The 17,503-nt window shown below is 32.5% G+C and overlaps 1 protein-coding gene across 5 annotated transcripts in view; it reads right to left on the bottom strand.

Annotated features, from left to right (window-relative positions):
* The window catches only part of MIPOL1 (mirror-image polydactyly 1), a 317,013-nt gene that overhangs the window by 258,983 nt on the left and 40,527 nt on the right, over positions 1–17,503 (bottom strand). For 4 of the 5 annotated variants that reach the window (XR_004299527.1, XM_032404975.1, XM_032404973.1 and 1 more), the window contains exons 2-3: positions 6,855–6,993; positions 6,194–6,272 (exon numbers count right to left, since the gene is read on the bottom strand). Coding sequence is in view for 4 of the 5 variants with exons in the window: in XM_032404975.1 (XP_032260866.1) it covers positions 6,194–6,212 (19 nt within the window). In the remaining variant the exon portion in view is untranslated. Of the gene's footprint in view, positions 1–6,193; positions 6,273–6,854; positions 6,994–9,637; positions 9,971–17,503 lie in introns of those variants that run through there. The other variant, XM_032404974.1, reaches the window with a different exon arrangement.

Here is a 17,503-nt window from a genome sequence, read left to right as displayed (position 1 = left end):
AATGGGGGAGAATGAAACACTAAAAAAAAAGAAATTTACCATTTGTTGTGCTTATTCTTCTTAATAATTATCATTTTTATAAATGAAGGACCAAAGGTGTAGTGAGAATGCCACATGAAGAGTATAGCCTGAACTGATTTAAAACACTTGAATAAAAACAAAAAAAGAAGGTGAGACTTCTATTACCCCGCAAACTTTTTCCCTTATTCAGAATTTATAGGTAGGTTCATCAACTGTAGCAAATGTTCCACTATGGTGGGGATGTTGATGGTGGGAAAGGTTGTGTGTGTGTGTGTGTGTGTGTGTGTGTTGTGGGGGGGAGGGGGTTAAGGAGTAGGGGGTATAGTAGGAACTCTGGACTTTCCTCTCAATTTTGTTGTGAACCTCAAACTTCTCTACAAAATAAAGTCTATTTAAAAATTACCAAAAAATAAAGGGGAAAAATACAATTTATGGCATAAATTCACAAATGTGAATTATTCATATCAGAAACAATGAATCTCAAAACACAGCTCATAAACTTTATAACCAGTTAGAAAACTTTAAGTTGCCCTTGTAAATTTATTTTTCATTCCATTCTGCAACTGAGGCCAACAGTAGTTAATGGAATCATTCATATCAAACTTAAAAATAAAGACACAAAGAATCCCATTTATTTTAATAAAGTTATTTAAAATAAGAGAAATTTATTTTTTTATGAAAGAGTATAGCCTCTATCATTCTTTTAAGAGTAGCCTTAGCATTTCCTCTGTAAATGAATCAATCCTTGTTGACTAGCTGCCAGTAGTGCTAAAACCACTCTCCCAAATATTCTAGATGGCCATGTGTGAGAAGCTACCACCACCCTACTAAGTTAGGTCCTATAGAGATAAATAGTAAATTTAATCAGACCCAGGACATGTTCTTTTTTAACCCTTATATGGCATATGGAAAATAAAAAATGCATTTTTAAATTCACACTTGCCAAAAGGAAACGAAAGGTACATTGTGTGGTGCCACTCGTCTGAAGATTTTTATTGCAATTGGGATTTCAATACAAAATTAGACTCTACCCTAAATAAATATTATTGATTTTATATTCTATTCTAACAAATATAAACATACCAAATACAAGCTATGCTACGTTGAAAAAATCAAGTTTCCAATGGTATTGTGAACATTATATTTGAAAAGAATATTTTATAAAACTAATAATAACCATTTCAAATACTGTTGTTTCTGTTTCTTAATAGTTCTGAAACTCTTTTATAGACCTACCTTTCACAGCTGGGTAGAAAAGAAATGACAACCACCACCACCATTTATTTAGGTCCTGTAAAATATGTTAACAATCTTTTCTTTCCTTTTTTTTTTTTTTTTTTTTAAAGCATCTGTAAAAAACCATTATCACCACCATACTAGTGAGAATTATTATTCTGGTACATGAAATACAGATTATATAAACTCATCTCCTTTTCCAGGTGTTATAGTGGGCTTTACATACACAATCCCTAATCTCCAAAACAGTCCTAAAGGAATTATCTCCCTAGTCCATACATAAGACAACTCAGGCTTAAAATTATGAAATTTGTGCCCAAGGCCAGGTAGGTAGTAAGTGGAAGATTAAAAACCTGAAACCCAGGTCTATCTAGCTCCAAAACCTGTGTTCTTTCTACTTTAACATTGTATTGAAATTATTAAATGCACTGGTTCTCCAGTAAAATTCACCTTCTGCTATGAAACAAACAAAAACATATTGCAATACTTTTTAAGGAAAATATATCATTACTTAATAGAAAGCCAATTATTAAATATAATTCAAATCCTGTAATTTAGCAGGGAATGATTAATTATCTAGATTTCAAAATGCTGAATTTCAAGCAGTGTCTAATCATAATGCCTAGGAATCTCTTTTTTTCTACCAGCTATCTTGCTGGTAGAAATGGATGGCCATTCTATGCAACTCACCATTCATTTCCTTCTTCTCTGCTTTAAAAAGAAAGTTTTTGAAAATGACGTGAGATTCTACACTCATATTTTAGTCACAATGATCAGACATTTAAAAGCATGGTAGATGTTTTTCTATAGCATTTCTAAAGATGTCTCCCCTTATAAAATGCTTGCAAACCATGCAACAGTTTTAGATGTAATTCAATTACAGAATAACAGATGGACAAAAGGTAAAAAGAATACATACTTTGTGAAAAGACAGAAAGATAGATGAACCAATAATAAAAGAGGCTGATGGTGGCACACAGGTTCCAAATGCCAAGCAAAAATAAACAGTATTCTGACTCAATAAGAAACTAACAAATCGCTGACGAGTTACCTTTCACTGGGTTTTAGTTATTTATTTTGCTTAGTAGAAAAACCATCAGAATCATGGTTATAAAAGATAATTGTTAGTCTAATTCTAAAGTAAAGAAGACAGTTGTTTTTTACTTAAATTCAGTAAGTTAAGATTTTTAAAATATTTGCTAGCCTCCAGTAAACTACAATATGAAAGGACTCGAGGCACTTCTAGCAGTGGTTTTTCATTTCAAGTTTCAAATGAGTACAGATTTAGAATCATGTTTGCTTTGTAAGCTTAAAAGAAAATAGTTTAAAAACACACGATTCATATCTAAATTGAGATAATATATGTAAGTAAAAATAACTATGTATAAACTACATATTAAATACAATTCCCTAAAATAGTAAACCTAAAAATCATATATCATAATCACTCGTAAAATTCAAAGGTTTTTGTCTGAAGCTTCTTCAAGCTATATGATTCTTACCATTTCTTGCCTTCATTTGGTAAGAAATATTTAAAATACATTAGACTTAATATTTAATTTGGGTAGGCCCAGTAACCTTTTTTAACCTTTCTTAGGGAACACTGACCCCTAAAGGTTCTAAATTTAAATAAGTTTCACCATATTCTAAATTTAAATGGCATCCGGACGTCATTTTTCCCTATATTATTGTAGATATGTATACTTATGGCAGACATGTTTGTTTATAAATATGTATTTTCAGTGCACTGTTGTGCACTATAAATAAACAACTAAACCATGTGTCTGCTAGTTTAATAAAAATCACCAAAATTTAATAGAGATATCCCGAAATTTATCATACTATTCCAAAAAATTACAGAGACTTCTGATCCTCATGCCTTTTTTCTTACATAGTTAAGTAAATAAATAAGTAAATGCTTAAAAGGGCTCAACAACCAATCACATAACAACTCACTCTGGGGGGCTAACTTTACATACATCCTTTGATTATAACATTTCATATCTTTTTTCTGAAAAAGCAGAAACAAGAAAAACCCTGACAAACAAAGTTTTCACAAAAGGGCAAAAAACATCATTTACTTCTTAAGAAACCAGAAGATGTTACCAATGCTCACTCGGCAACACATGTTCATTCACTCACATATTGCTTCCAACAACTTCCAATGTCCTCCACTTAGAGTAAAAACAACTCTTCAAGAAACCTGGACACGTTTTGTAGATGCCCTCACCCGTCCTACCTACCAATCACAGCTTTACATTTTCTAAACTGTCAATAATGACAAAAACAAAAAAAAAAGTAAATGGTTATATCTGTTCACATTATATACCTCATCAACTCGGACTTCAAATATTTCAGCAATGTTTCTACAATAAAGCTAGGAAAAGAAGAGCCACTTTAGCACTCCTTATAATAAAATGTGTAAGGTGACACAAAGGCCTGTCTGTATAATACAAGTTTTTAGTTAGCTCCATTTCTTTAAAAAAATAAGTAAAATAATATTAATTAAAATAACTAATTACCCAAGCAGACTATGAATATTAGTTTAAGACAGAGCTTTGAAGCAATTTGTGTTTTAAGATAAATCCTGCAAACCTTGATGTCAAGACAATGACCATGTGAGATTTTAAACATATCAATTATATCACAAAACTCAAAAGATACATTTACCTATTTAATTTTATTTCTCAATAATGTTTCATTAACAGGCCCTTTATATAAAGGAATGTCTTATTCCTATTTCTGATGTAAAACAAAAAAAAGTCTCTAAAAATGCAAATTTTCTTAATGATGTTTCAGTCACGTCTATTGCAGTCTGCCTTCTGCAAACTATTTATGCATCTATGTCTTTAGCCCTAAAACCTTCCTTTCTGTAAGTGTCCTAGAGCTTCAGCAGCTCCCTTCCTTAACTTCTTTCCTGGTTATTCTATACTTATGAGAAGTATTTCCTCCACAGCCTGTAGCTTTAGATATATTAAAAATAATTCCTTTGGTTCCGCAGATATCCTTTTGTCTATAATTTGAACAACATGACTTCCACAGCAATGTGACCTCTGAATAGGGAACATAAATAACAGGGGCATCATTATTTACTTCCTCTTTTCTTATTATTGTACATAAATTGAGTAAAACTGCTTTGAGCCCTTGAAAAGAAGAATGTTGCTTGTTTATTTGCATAAATGAATAAAAACAGCTACAAAAAATTAGTTCCCAGCTTCACACCAGCACAAACTTGAATATAAAGAAAGCAGACAGAAATTAAGTGTCATAAAGCCCATTCACTAAAACCATAAACTTTGAATTAAATACCTATAAACTACCTTACTCAGATATTACTTGCTATTACTTTGTATGTAATTCAATCAGTTACCTGTATTCTAAACTCATAACAAGCAGCCTAGAATCACAAATTAGAAGAGAAAGCTTGCTAATGGTAGGCAGAAACTGCAAAAAAAAATTTATAACAGTATGGAAATCAAAAACAAATGCAGAAATTGGAAAAAAAGTATACTCAGAAAGCAGAGCATCTTCCTGTAATTCAAAAGAATGTGTAACTATTAACTTATTTAATAAAATGATGATAGAATAGTACCCCAAAATGGCCTTTAACCTTGAGAAAGGTAACCGTGTGGTTGATATATGGTGGAAGAAGAACCCTGTTGGGGGAGGGGGAAATCAAAAAAGGGAGAGATGTGTGCAATATTTCGGTAATAATCTAAAATTTAGAGGAAATAAAAACAAGGTACACAGAGATTTAAGCCTTCGATTATACGCAACACTATATTCAGAATGATTAGTTTCCTAGGGATTCCAAATTTGCAACATTTTACTATAAGAGATCTCAAATTAAAACCACCTAACATTTTTTAAACCTCTCTCTTTATGGCTCTCTGTATCTTGCTCTATAGGGAGACAGAAGTGCCCTACCTGCCTGCCCTGCTTACCTACGTGTGTCTGTCTGTCTGTCTATCTATCCACTGCCTCCCTCTGCTTTTCAGGCCATCTCTCAGTCTGTGTCTTTTAAACTGTGTTTCCATCTCTGGCTGTTCTCTCCCTTTGCCCGTGCATCTTCTTTCTGTCTCTCTTCTTGCCTGGGATTCTGTCTTCATGTCTCTCTCTGTCTCTATCTGGGAGTGTCTTTCTCTGTCTCCTTCTGTACATCTCTGTGTGTCTCTGTCGCTCTACCTCTGGCCCCCTCTGACTCCATCTCTCTGTGGGTGTCTCTTTCTGAGTGCATCTTTTGGTGTGCACCTGTCTCCACATATGTCTCTGTATCCGAATGTGTCTTGGTCTGTTTCTCTGAGTGCATCTGTCTCTCTCCACGTATATGTGTGTCTCTCTCTGTGTATATCTATCTTCTTTTACTGTGTGTCTTTTTTCCTGTGTGTGTATATGTATGTTTTTCCCTGTCTCTCTCACTGTATGTCTCTCTCTGTCTCTTTCTACTGTGTTCTTTTACTCTGCTATCTTCCTCTGTGCATCTCCAGTGTGTGTGTATCCACATGTGTGTGTCTTTCCCTGTGTGTGTGCTTCCACATGTGTGTCTGTGCCTCCCTCTATGACTTTCGTTTCTTCCTCCCTGTGTCCGTGTCTCTCTTTGTTTGTGTTTCTCTCTCTGAGTGTGGCCCTCTGTATGCATCTCTCTCCCAGTAATTCTCTCAATCTCCTCTCTCGATCACTTTGTGTGTGTGTGTGTGTTTCTTTCTCTTCCTGCATCTCTGTTTCCCCTTCTCTCTCAGTATCTCTTCCTCTGTGTGTTTCTCTTTCTCTGTGTGTCTTTCTTTGTGTCTCTTTGTGTGTGCCTCTTTCTTTGTATGTGTGCGTGTGCGCTTGTCTGCCTCCCTCTAATATATTGGTTAGAACAAACACACTTCATTCAGTGCCTTGAACTAGCACAACACCTGGGGTTTGGTATTAATACCTTGAAAGTCCTTACCTTTTGACCAGTCCTCCATTTGTACTTCTGTTCTTGTTTGCTCTGGCAATGTCTCTGGTTTTTGCTCCAAGATTTGAAGCTAAAATAAAGCCAACTCTAGATAAATAAACTTAAAACAATATATCAGAACATACCTAAACCTTACCTTTGTTTAACAGAGAATTTACAGGATAAATGGTTTTCTAAAACATTTATAATGGGACTACTGTGTATTTCAACAGGTGAAATTAAATCTTTTTACTCAGAGAAAGATTCTTTCTTTCACACTTACATTTTAGTAAATACAGTTCAGGTTAAGCTTCTAGACATTCTCGTTCCTTAGGTTAGAGAACTATTTATTTTATTCAACTTAAGTTTTTTCTAACTCCAACAATTTAAGAAAAATAAAATTTATATTCTATATGTCATAAACTTAATACCAAAAATTTCAAATTTATTGATTTGAATTTACAATGTGTATTTTCATATAAAACATTTTATACTTGTAAAAATAATTTTAAAATACTATTCAAATTTTTAAAAAACATAATGACTATTACTAACTTATGGAATTATCGGTATTTGTCTTCCATTTGTTTTCATAATAAACATGACAAAACCTATGCAAGGGTTTTTTTTTTTTTCTTGGTATGCTTTTTAAGGAGAATAAAATTTGATTTACCTCACAGCTAGAACTCCGCGTTCTTTTAAAAAGTCCTCAAATAAAGCTGTAGTAAGCTTCTCCTTTTCCAATTTTCTCTAAATATGTTGATCTGGAGTTGGCAATCTTTTTCTAAGTTCCTCATTTACTTTTGGATTAGCTGAAAATATAGGAAGTTATTAATATCAAAGAAATATGTCCCAGTCAATGAAGCCATTTCCCTACATATTGCCCAAAAAGGTTAATAATAATTGCAGTCTTTTAATAAGAGATTCATATAGCAAGACATGTAGAAAATACAGTCTTTAATAACCTCTGGAGTATTTTAAAACATGTCTTACAGGCCTTAATGTGCTTAGTAATATACTATTTAAAACCATAATTTTATCCCTCTGCAATATACAGTCACTCTTCCTCATCATTTACCCAGCTAATGAATGCCAGCAATTAGTAAAATGTAATCCCATTGCACAATCATTTTAATGCTTTTAGCACTCAGAAAAGTAAACACCAAATTAATACTGCTCAAGCCATATCAGATCCTAGTTGGAAGCAAGCAATTATAGTTCAGCTCCTCAGGTGTAATTAAATGATTGAAATGATTTAGTTCCATAAATGCAAGTTAATTCATAAGCAAGCAACAAATATACTGGGAGTAATTACAAGAAACATTGACAGTCTAAGCAGGGCTAAGTCTTTTAGGAGCCTGATATAGTAAAATGCTGCCCTCTCCTGGGCATGTAAGTGAATATCTCAGAGCCAAAAAACAAAACAAAAACCACTTCCCCAAAACCTAACTTTAAAAAAGTTACTAGAAAATATAATAATAACCAATATATCAATTTGATTTCATACCTTATACAGAAAAATTAACATATAGCTTATACTGTGATCATTTCTACACACCTGGTTATTAATGCTTTTTCTAATCAAACTCTGAATATGAGTCCCAAAATGTACCAGGCAATATCTATTGTGTCTAATGAAACAAAATCACTCATATATAACACTGACAGGCTACAAGTGAAACTTCTAGTACCCGTCTGGACTGCCAGGCCAATGCCTATATTCTCTCATTGGTAAACCCTAAGTGGACTGTTACAGATAACAAATCAACTATGCTGTTCATAATTATGAAAATTTTCATGAAAAATAATCTCTGAAAAATATGAAACAAAATACTGTGTTATTCTAATTATACATAATGGTCTAAAATTAATTGTTTTTAATGAATGTTAATAATAAAATAAAAACTAGAGCGCTGGTATAATGTCATTATAAGCACATTTGAGAACATAAAGAGTAACAGGTGGTACACAAAATAAAATGCATTCTGCTTTTACTTAACACCATTCCCAACTTTTTACTTCCTTAGGCTAAAATTCAGAACAAATTGACTCGTACACTACTCCGATGGACCTTAACAAAACTTCTTACACTAAACTTTAAGAAGGTTATTTATTATACATTTAAGTTATGCTATAATCAACAAATCTGTGTTAAGACATAAGTATTTGAATCACTAAATCCAATCAGAATCATCCTTTTGACTGTCTATAAAATTGAATATATTCTCAGATATTACCAACAGCACAACAAATGCTAAATTCTCCAATAAATAAATACCTGCAGAGGATAATGTTTAATACTACCGATATTTTTGTGGAGGGAGGAAGCATTATTGCTCTTCTAATATGCTTTCAAATGTATTAAAATAACCATATTCTAAATCACATCCTATCTAAACTATAAAAATAAAATAAACCAAAATATTAAAAAAATCCTGCCACTAAGTTTAAAATGTACAGCACATTTGCTTTGCCCTTGATGTCACAGTCTTATTTTTCAATTCATATCTTGTACACTGTAAGTTAATTGCTTTTGGAAAGTACTTATTATTCATGTAAAAATTAATGTGCCAATGTGTTTAAATCCTCTTAAATGACCATTCATGCATCTTTCTTCTTTAAGTACCAATGAAATCTGTCAAAAGACATCAATGCAAAATGGTCTTAAAGAAAGTTCTAATAGAGATTTTTTTTCTGCTAACACAAGATTTTCATATTCACCAACTTTAGTTAAATTCCATTAATTTTTTAAGCTACTTTTAATAAATTCACCAAGTAAAATTTTTAGGCCCCATAGTCTGTCATTTGTGTTCCAGCTGACATTATGAATATTAATAACAGTGTTATCCTGATTAAATAGGCTTCATATGAAATCCCTGTGAATCCTATAGCTCAGACATCTCATTTTTCCAACTCTTTATGAATTTGGATTCAGACATTAAACTGGAAAAATCTTAAAAAACAGATTTAATGGCACATTTGCATATTGTCAAGCAAAAATTAGATGTTCTAATGATTCAAGTAATTACAACTTATATATCTACATGTCATAAAAGGAATAGAAGATTTCTGTAAAAATGCAACATATTTTATACTCCTATTCATTTTAGGACAAAAGATAAGACTAATAAAATACTAATTCCTTTCCTTACACTCACCTTAAAGATTTGGTATCAAGAACTTGTTTTAATTAAAAATTATATATTCATGTTAAAACTAGCTGGAGGATTTTACAGTAGACACCAGATAAATTAGACTCCTTAATCAAAATACTAACTTATTATACCACAGACAAAATATATGTTAATTGCTTTATCATTACTAATGTATACCAGGTTCAGATAGCAAAATAAAATCAATTTCCAACTAAAGGTTGTTTATAAGTTTTGCTGGAAAAAATTACCTAAGTTAAAAAAAGATTAAAAAAAAATCTTTAATATAATAGACAGAACATACCACATTAGCATCTGTTAAATTAAGATCTTCTCCATCACAGATTCGTAACCTCATTCTTTCAAGTTGCTTTTAATTTTCAAAGGAAATCGTCTTATTACATAGAAAAAAGGAAAAATAAATAATAATTAAGGAAACCGCATACCCCCTTATCTCTCTAGGTACATGGGAATCTGAATGTATCGGCCAAAATTTCCTACCTTCACCCTATCAAAAAAAAATGAAGATTGAAAAAATTTAAACAAACATCTCTATGATCTCAAATGTGACTTGACTCTTTGTTTACTCAGCAGTAAAACACCTCATGAAACAAAATGTGTTCTTTGACCAGTCTAAAATTTCTAATCTGCCTAAAAAATTTTAAGTGATTTTGACATTTCTCCTTTAAAATTAAAATAATGCCTTTTTGGGGCGCCTGGGTGGCTCAGTCATTAAGTGTCTGCTTTCGGCTCAGGTCATGATCCCAGGGTCCTGGGATCGAGCCCAGCATTGGGCTCCCTGCTCTGCGGGAAGCCTGCTTTTCCCTCTCCCACTCCCCCTGCTTGTGTTCCCTCTCTCTCTGTGTCTCTGTCAAATAAATAAATAAAATCTTTAAAAAAAAAAATGCCTTTTTGATAGAGAGGCATTTTATTTAAAAACGGGATTCACCAATGTAACAATACCCAGGATTTTTAAAAACTTATTTTAAATAGGAGATGCCCTTCCTGCCTTCTTCCACAAAAGCCATATTATAGCAAAGGTTTTTGACTGACTTCGGTTAATGGCATTTTTTTCATAACACATCTTTATAATCACAAATTTTTGTAAATTGAATCCAATAGTGTCAAACTAGGACTCGTTTGTAATACTGCCTCGTATCCAATAATAACTAAGAAACTCTGAATTTTCTATTTGCTAGTTGTGAAAGTAGAGATAATTTCTGCATTGAAATGATTTCATTAAAAGGCAAAAGGAGAGCACTGTATTTCTGAGAGCCAAATATTTTATCACATAACTCAACATACACAATATATGCATATGTTCCACTACTGGATTTTCATCTTATTAGACAAAAGTCTCTCAAACATTCACAGTTCCCAGCACATTCTCTTCCAAAAAGAACTCCTTTCACTCACTGTGCCTCATGTCACAGCCCATTCCCTACCAAGCTCTAGACAACCCAAGTTCTTCAGAGCCAGAGAAAGCTAGAAGAGGTTTAGGGAGAAAGGATAAGGGATAAAAGAGGTCCCATTCCATAGCTATCACAATGTAAAATACATACACCATTTAATCCCTCAGTTTTACTACTAAAAGTATTTAGAAAAATATGTAAAATATATTTTTATGTATAAAGACACTCACTGAAGCCATATTTATTTGTAAGAGAAAATATGCTCTAGTCATATTGGATTTCTTTCTGTTTCTTGAAGTTACCAAGCTCATTCTTGCCTCATCGTTTTTATACTTACTAGTTCCTCTGCCTAGATTTCTCTTCTCTGGCTCCCTAAACTATTTTTCTCATCATTTAGTCTGTCCGTCTTTCTTTATTTCATTTGCCTGGCCATCCTACCTAAAGTAGAAACTCCTCTCTCATCATATGATCTATGCTATTGCCTTCATGAAACTAATTTGGTTAGGTTTTATTTCATCGTTTTTGATATATCTCAATCAACTATGTATATGTCAGTTACATGCAAGCAGAGCCCAGGATTTATTCCTTCATCTGCTTTCTTAGAAGGTGTTTGGCATACAGTTAAGTACGCAGTATATATTTGATGAACAGACATGTGGATGGATGGGTGAATGGATGGATGGATGGATGGATGGATCAATGACTAGCAGAAAACAGACCTAACATAAATGTTCATCAACAGAAAACTGGTAATATAAAATGTGGTATAATCATAAAACACATCTATAAAGTTTGTACCATATAAACCCATATATGTACTATGTGTGGAAGATTCTTTTAACAAGCATCTGTTAAGCACTTAAATATTATGTGTCAGGCATTATTCTAGGAGATAGATATAAAATGATGAATAAGACATATACATTTCCTACCCAAAATATGTCTTTAGCCAAAACAATGCAGGAACAAAACATAACTACAATAAAATAGAGAGAAATGTAAAATTATACTTACATATACATACATGCTTGAATAGGTGTAGCAAATACACAGGAAATTATTACCAGTGGTTACTCTAAAAAAAGGACCTAAGAGTTGAGGTGGGGATATTGAGGAATGAGAGAAGGTAGTATTTTATTTCATTTTATATCTATCTGTATAATTTGATTTTTTAAACATGTGCATGTATTATTTTTAACTTAATATTTATTTATAACCTTTGAATTGAAACGGAAATTATTTGTTGAAACTATTTGTAACCATTACACCTGAGAGATCTAAAATGAATAAAGGACATAATTTTTATGACTCCCTTGAAACTTTGAAAAAATTATTGCCTAATTAATCTTTTATAATTATACTTTATTATGGTTGCTTACTTGCTTGCTTGGTTTAAGTAGAGTGAAAAGTTAAAATTAAACTAATATATGGTAGGAATTTTTTTTGAAAAGTTTAAAATAAATGAGTTTCCTAAGAGTTACACAAGTAGTGTTCAGGATTTTAAGGTTTAAAAGTTTATAATAAAAATAACTTTCTATATTATGACTATTGTATGTCTCACATAGTTCCCCTGTGTTATATGCTTTAGTAATCAAGAAATTACTATCAAAAAAGATAAATTACTCCTCATCACTGAAGGTCATAGAAGGACGTCAAATTAAGAAATAAATATTTGGTTTAAAATAAATGGCTCTCACATTTTTAAAACTTTGAGGGCAAAACAATGTACCACTTGAAACACTGCGATTGTTTTCAGTGCCAGTTACAAATGACACTTTGATAACAGAAATGGCATTGCATAGCCTACTGATAAATTTTTAAAAAGCAAAACTTTAAAACTAGTATTATTTTCAGAGAGCTAATCAGATATAGGATTTTCTAAAATATCCTGAAACGTTTTGCCCTAGGCTAAACTAAACTAAATCACTTAATCTACCACAGAACAGAATATAAAAACAAAGTCAGCTTATAGAATAGTTTCTCTAGGGAACAAACAGCCTGTTTTCGTAAGATTCATGTGGGTGCCAAGTTCTGATGCAATTATCTACTCCTTCACACAAAGGCTTGTATTTCCACACAACCAATTGAAGTTCTTGGCATATCAAAGGTAAAAAAGTATAAGAGCAAGTTAAATCAATCTACAATGACAACTGGTATGAGTAGCCACTTGAAATCAAATGAAATAACAGCTATCAGAAAATGTCTTTCTAAAATAAAGTAAAAATAACCACATAAAGTCTTAATTAATTCATTAGGCATCATAATGATTCCTAACAGATTTTATCAAAAAGCTATTTAATAATTCATACTAAGAGACATTAACAAATACAGGCACATACATGAAAATCAACATATTTCAATAACAACAGTCATACTTTGGTGTTTTGAACACTTAATAGCAATTCATACGTTGTGTAACTAATAAATGTTTACACCATTCACTAAAATTAGAGTACCTAATCATTCTCAATGGACAGTGCTGCATGCAAACTATGCATTTTGCTTTTTTAAATTGGGAGGTTAAAGACGACTTCTAGGCTGCAAAATACAATTACACAAAATCTTTAAACAGTAAAATAAACATTAGGCTTACAGCTCTAATTTCTTTTTCAATATCTAGGAAGTCACAGCTATCAGTCTCCTTTATCTGAAGAACTGCAAAAGCTCATGTAATTTCTTAAGAGTCATTCTTACTAAATGTTTTCACTAATGAAAAGTAAGTAGTAAGAATATGGTTCTAAAATAGATATTCCATAGTTAATAATGAAATAATAAAAATACAGTATGAAAAGAAAAATATAAGCCAAACTGTATGTAGCAATTTCCTTCAAGAAACACTTTTGTTCTTCTTGCTTTTAAAATTATAATTTCCACCATAAATTATATGTAAGTATTGCACTATCTCTTTTCATCATACTATATAAGGAGTTTCTTAGAATCAGAAGTCCATGTTCACTAAAAATCTGTTTTAGAAAACACATTTTAAAAAAATTCCTAAATGGCAAATCAACTGAATTAAAAATATTACTTACAAAATTAATAGTAATACAATTGTACAGTGTTCTAAAGTATTAAATAAATTAAGCAGTGTGATTTTAATTTCTTAAAGACATTTTGAAAAAACACTGAAGATCTTTCACTTAAAAGTATGACTTTTACTTCTTTCAAGAAAATTGCATCTCTACAATGTGTTGATTACTACAAAGTGGCTATATAAACAATTTGACATTTCATACTACCAATTGTGTAAGAAAACCTTTTATAAACTGAGAAGAAAATGAAGAGAAACCAAAAACTGCCATAAATATTCAAAGTATTACAAAACAGCATCAAACATTATAAGCCTCCTAGTGGAAGTATGTAACACAAACTTGTATGTATCATCCTGGGGTGGGAGTAGGGGGGCAAGGGGAGCAGGATTCATAAGGCAGGCAGAATAAGATGAAACAAGATTAACTAACATGAACAATGAAGGACAATTGAAGTTGCACAGTGCGTACATAGGAGTTCATTATTGTTTCTCTACTCTTGTACGTTTAGTTTTCCATAATAAATAGTTTAAAACACACATTGTAATTTTTATAAAAGAGAATATACAGCATTTTTTACTTGCTGGTAAAAGCCATTAAATAATCTTTCGCAGGACCAGCAATGAGTGTTCCATTTTATATGAGTGTTATCAAAACCCCAACAATCTCATGCCTGATATATATACACACAATATATCACGCAACAAATACTGCACATTTTTCACAAATATATATACTCACACCCCACACAGATTCTATACTGCATTTTGCCTAGAGAAAAGCCTACAAATTTCACCTTAGCATGCAGGAACTGAAAAGAAAATATTATCGGCTAAGGGATATGTACTTTATTTATTAAAATGCTTTGGAATTACTCCCTGACCTTAAATTTAACAACTTCCTGAAGCTAAGACCTTATGTTTCCAATGACCTAGTGCATATGGGAAATAGGGTAGGTACACTCTGTCACCTTTAGCAAACATTTTCCTCATCAAGCTCCTTACAGGCCATCTGCTATACCCTGAAGCAACATCCTAGTTAGCTACTGCTACTTACTGACTTGCAATGTAAGTAACCAAGTTTATCATTTGCTGGAGTCATAACTATATAAATTTGAAATCTTCTCTAATTTTACTTTACAAAATATTTATTTCTATTCCTGCGGATGTGTCCCATTTGTAGAACAGTCATATTTCTTTGTGAAGGCATAGTAATTTTAAAAAGAAGATGACTTACACAGAAGATTCATAAGCAGAAATACTGATAATGACTATAACACCATGTCTCAAAATTTCAACACTTGTCACCATTTAATAGGTGTTAAGTCTATACTTGAACCAACAAATTTAGGTAAATTTTATATCTCATCACAATGTTTAAAATAAAACTATTTTACTAAACAATAACTCTTCCTACCAGTGAAAGAAATAAATATATCTGTAATCTTCAGGTGAAATGACAGCTAGTCACAGGTCAGGTCCAGTTTAATTCTTTTTTGACCCTATATTTTGAGGAACTGCAAACCCAAATTCATTCTGATTGAAACAATTAAGCATTTGCTGGAATGCCTCCTGATATCTACCATTCCAAACTTTAAAATACTAAAACATTTTTATTTTATTTTTATTTTTAGAGAGATGGAGAGTGCAAGTGGCAGGGGGGTGGATAGAGAGAGACTCTACCATTCCAAACTTTAAAATACCAAAACATTTTTATTTTATTTTTATTTTTAGAGAGATGGAGAGCACAAGTGGCAGGGGGGTGGATAGAGAGAGAGAGACGTGGGGCTTGATCTCATGACCCTGAGATCATGGCAGGAGGAGAAATCAAGAGTCAGATGCTTAACCGACTGAGCCACCCAGGCACCCATAACTAAAATATTTTTAAATAAATGTTAAACCACAGATAAGCTCAAAAGGAAGAAAGGTAAACATTCACATGTCAAAATCAAACCATAAGTAAGAGTGGGACTTGAAGCCAAGTAGTCCATGAAAATGTTAAGACCAAATTGGCTTAAAGGTTAAAGTTCAACTACACCGACTTTCCCCTTCCTTAAATAGCAATCAGATAATCTCCAACCACCTGCTCAATATCTTAGCCAGACACAAGGTACCTGCCAAAATAGGTGAAAAAGTTAACTACCCAAGATCAAAACCAAAAGCCTTCACCAGGGTGGGTAAGGAATCCAACTCTTCACTTTAAAAGCAAGCAACTAACATAACAACTTGACATCATATAGTCCAGCCAGAAATTTAAAAGGAAAAAAAAAAAGTAGGTCATGAACTAGATTCCTTTACAAGATAAAATCTTTTGAAAATAAGCTCATAGCCATAAAAAAAACTATAAAAAAATATGAAAGAATCTGTTGTAAGAGAAAATAATATAGACATACAAAAAAGAGAGGTGGGGATTCACACTTGAATTAGAGAAAACAAAGCAATCTGAAATCAATCTTCAAAATAGGTATAATTTTTAAAGTGCCAGATAGATAAAGCAAAACAACTATTAAATACAAGCGGGCAGTTATTAAATAAGCATGGATAGATATTAAAAAGGACGAAGTAGAAATCACAGAAATGAGAAATATGTTCACTGAAGTTGAAACAATAGATGAAGTGAATAGAAAACACTGGAAATGAAAATTAATGACTTGGTGGCAAAAGGGAAGAAACTCCCTAGAATGCAGCACAGAGTTACAGAGTTGGAAATATGAGAAAGAAGAATCGTGGAAGATAAAAAGCTCTAACATATGTTTAATTAGGGTTAGAGAAGGGGAGAACAGAAAAAAGAAAGAAGCAAAATAATTATACTCTAAAAGAAAAATTGAATCAGAGCTACACAGTATCAATATTGCATAATTCCTATAGAGATGCATTCCCAACATCATATTTTGGCAATGATCTTTCATTTTCTTCAAATCCCTGAAATTATGGCACACCTACCTTGTTTTGTTAGCTACAAATCAGAGTGATACATATAATACCCTTCATAATATCAAGAAATGTTTAATAATGCTAAGCCTGCTGATCCTTGTTCTCCCTTTTCCTCAACTTTTACATGAAGCCACAGGGAATCACCAATATAATTGCTTGTTAACATACAGCATGATATTATTTCTCCATTTTTTTATAGTCCAGCATTATTAGTTGCACATCTCTTGTTACCAACCTGATCAAAACTGTTTGCTAAAAATCAAAATAAATGGCAGAATGTAATGCCACATTTAAAGGCTGAGTGCATGTAGTACCGTCTGCAGTCTTAGTTCCTACTGGCCAAAAGCATAGGATAACACGCAGAATACAGGACCAATATGGATTAGCAATGTTCTATAAAGTATTTCCTTTTTTTTTAAAGATTTTTATTTATTTATTTGAGGGAGAGAAAGCAAGAGACGGAGCACGAGGGGGAGGAGCAGAGCAAGAGGGAGAAGCAGACTCTCCTGCTGAGCAGGGAGCCCGATGCAGGGCTCGATCCCAACACCCTGGGATCATGACCTGAGCCAAAGGCAGACACTTAACCAACTGAGCCACCCAGGCACCCCTAAAGTATTTCTTCATAGAAACAGAAATGAATAGAACTCAAAAAGCAAACATCACCTCACCCTACCTTTACATTCTTTCTCAGGAAGCTGGTAGAGAATGTGCTCCACCAAAACAAGGGAGTAAAACATGAAAGAAGCAGCCCCTGATTTTAGAAAACAGAGGTCCATCTCAGGAGAGAGATCAAAAG

This window comes from Phoca vitulina, unplaced genomic scaffold, assembly GCF_004348235.1.
Source record: "Phoca vitulina isolate PV1807 unplaced genomic scaffold, GSC_HSeal_1.0 scaffold7, whole genome shotgun sequence".
In the NCBI taxonomy this organism is placed as follows: domain Eukaryota; kingdom Metazoa; phylum Chordata; class Mammalia; order Carnivora; family Phocidae; genus Phoca; species Phoca vitulina.
The sequence above is the reverse complement of the archived record's forward strand: the minus strand, read 5'-3'. Positions and strand labels throughout refer to the sequence as shown.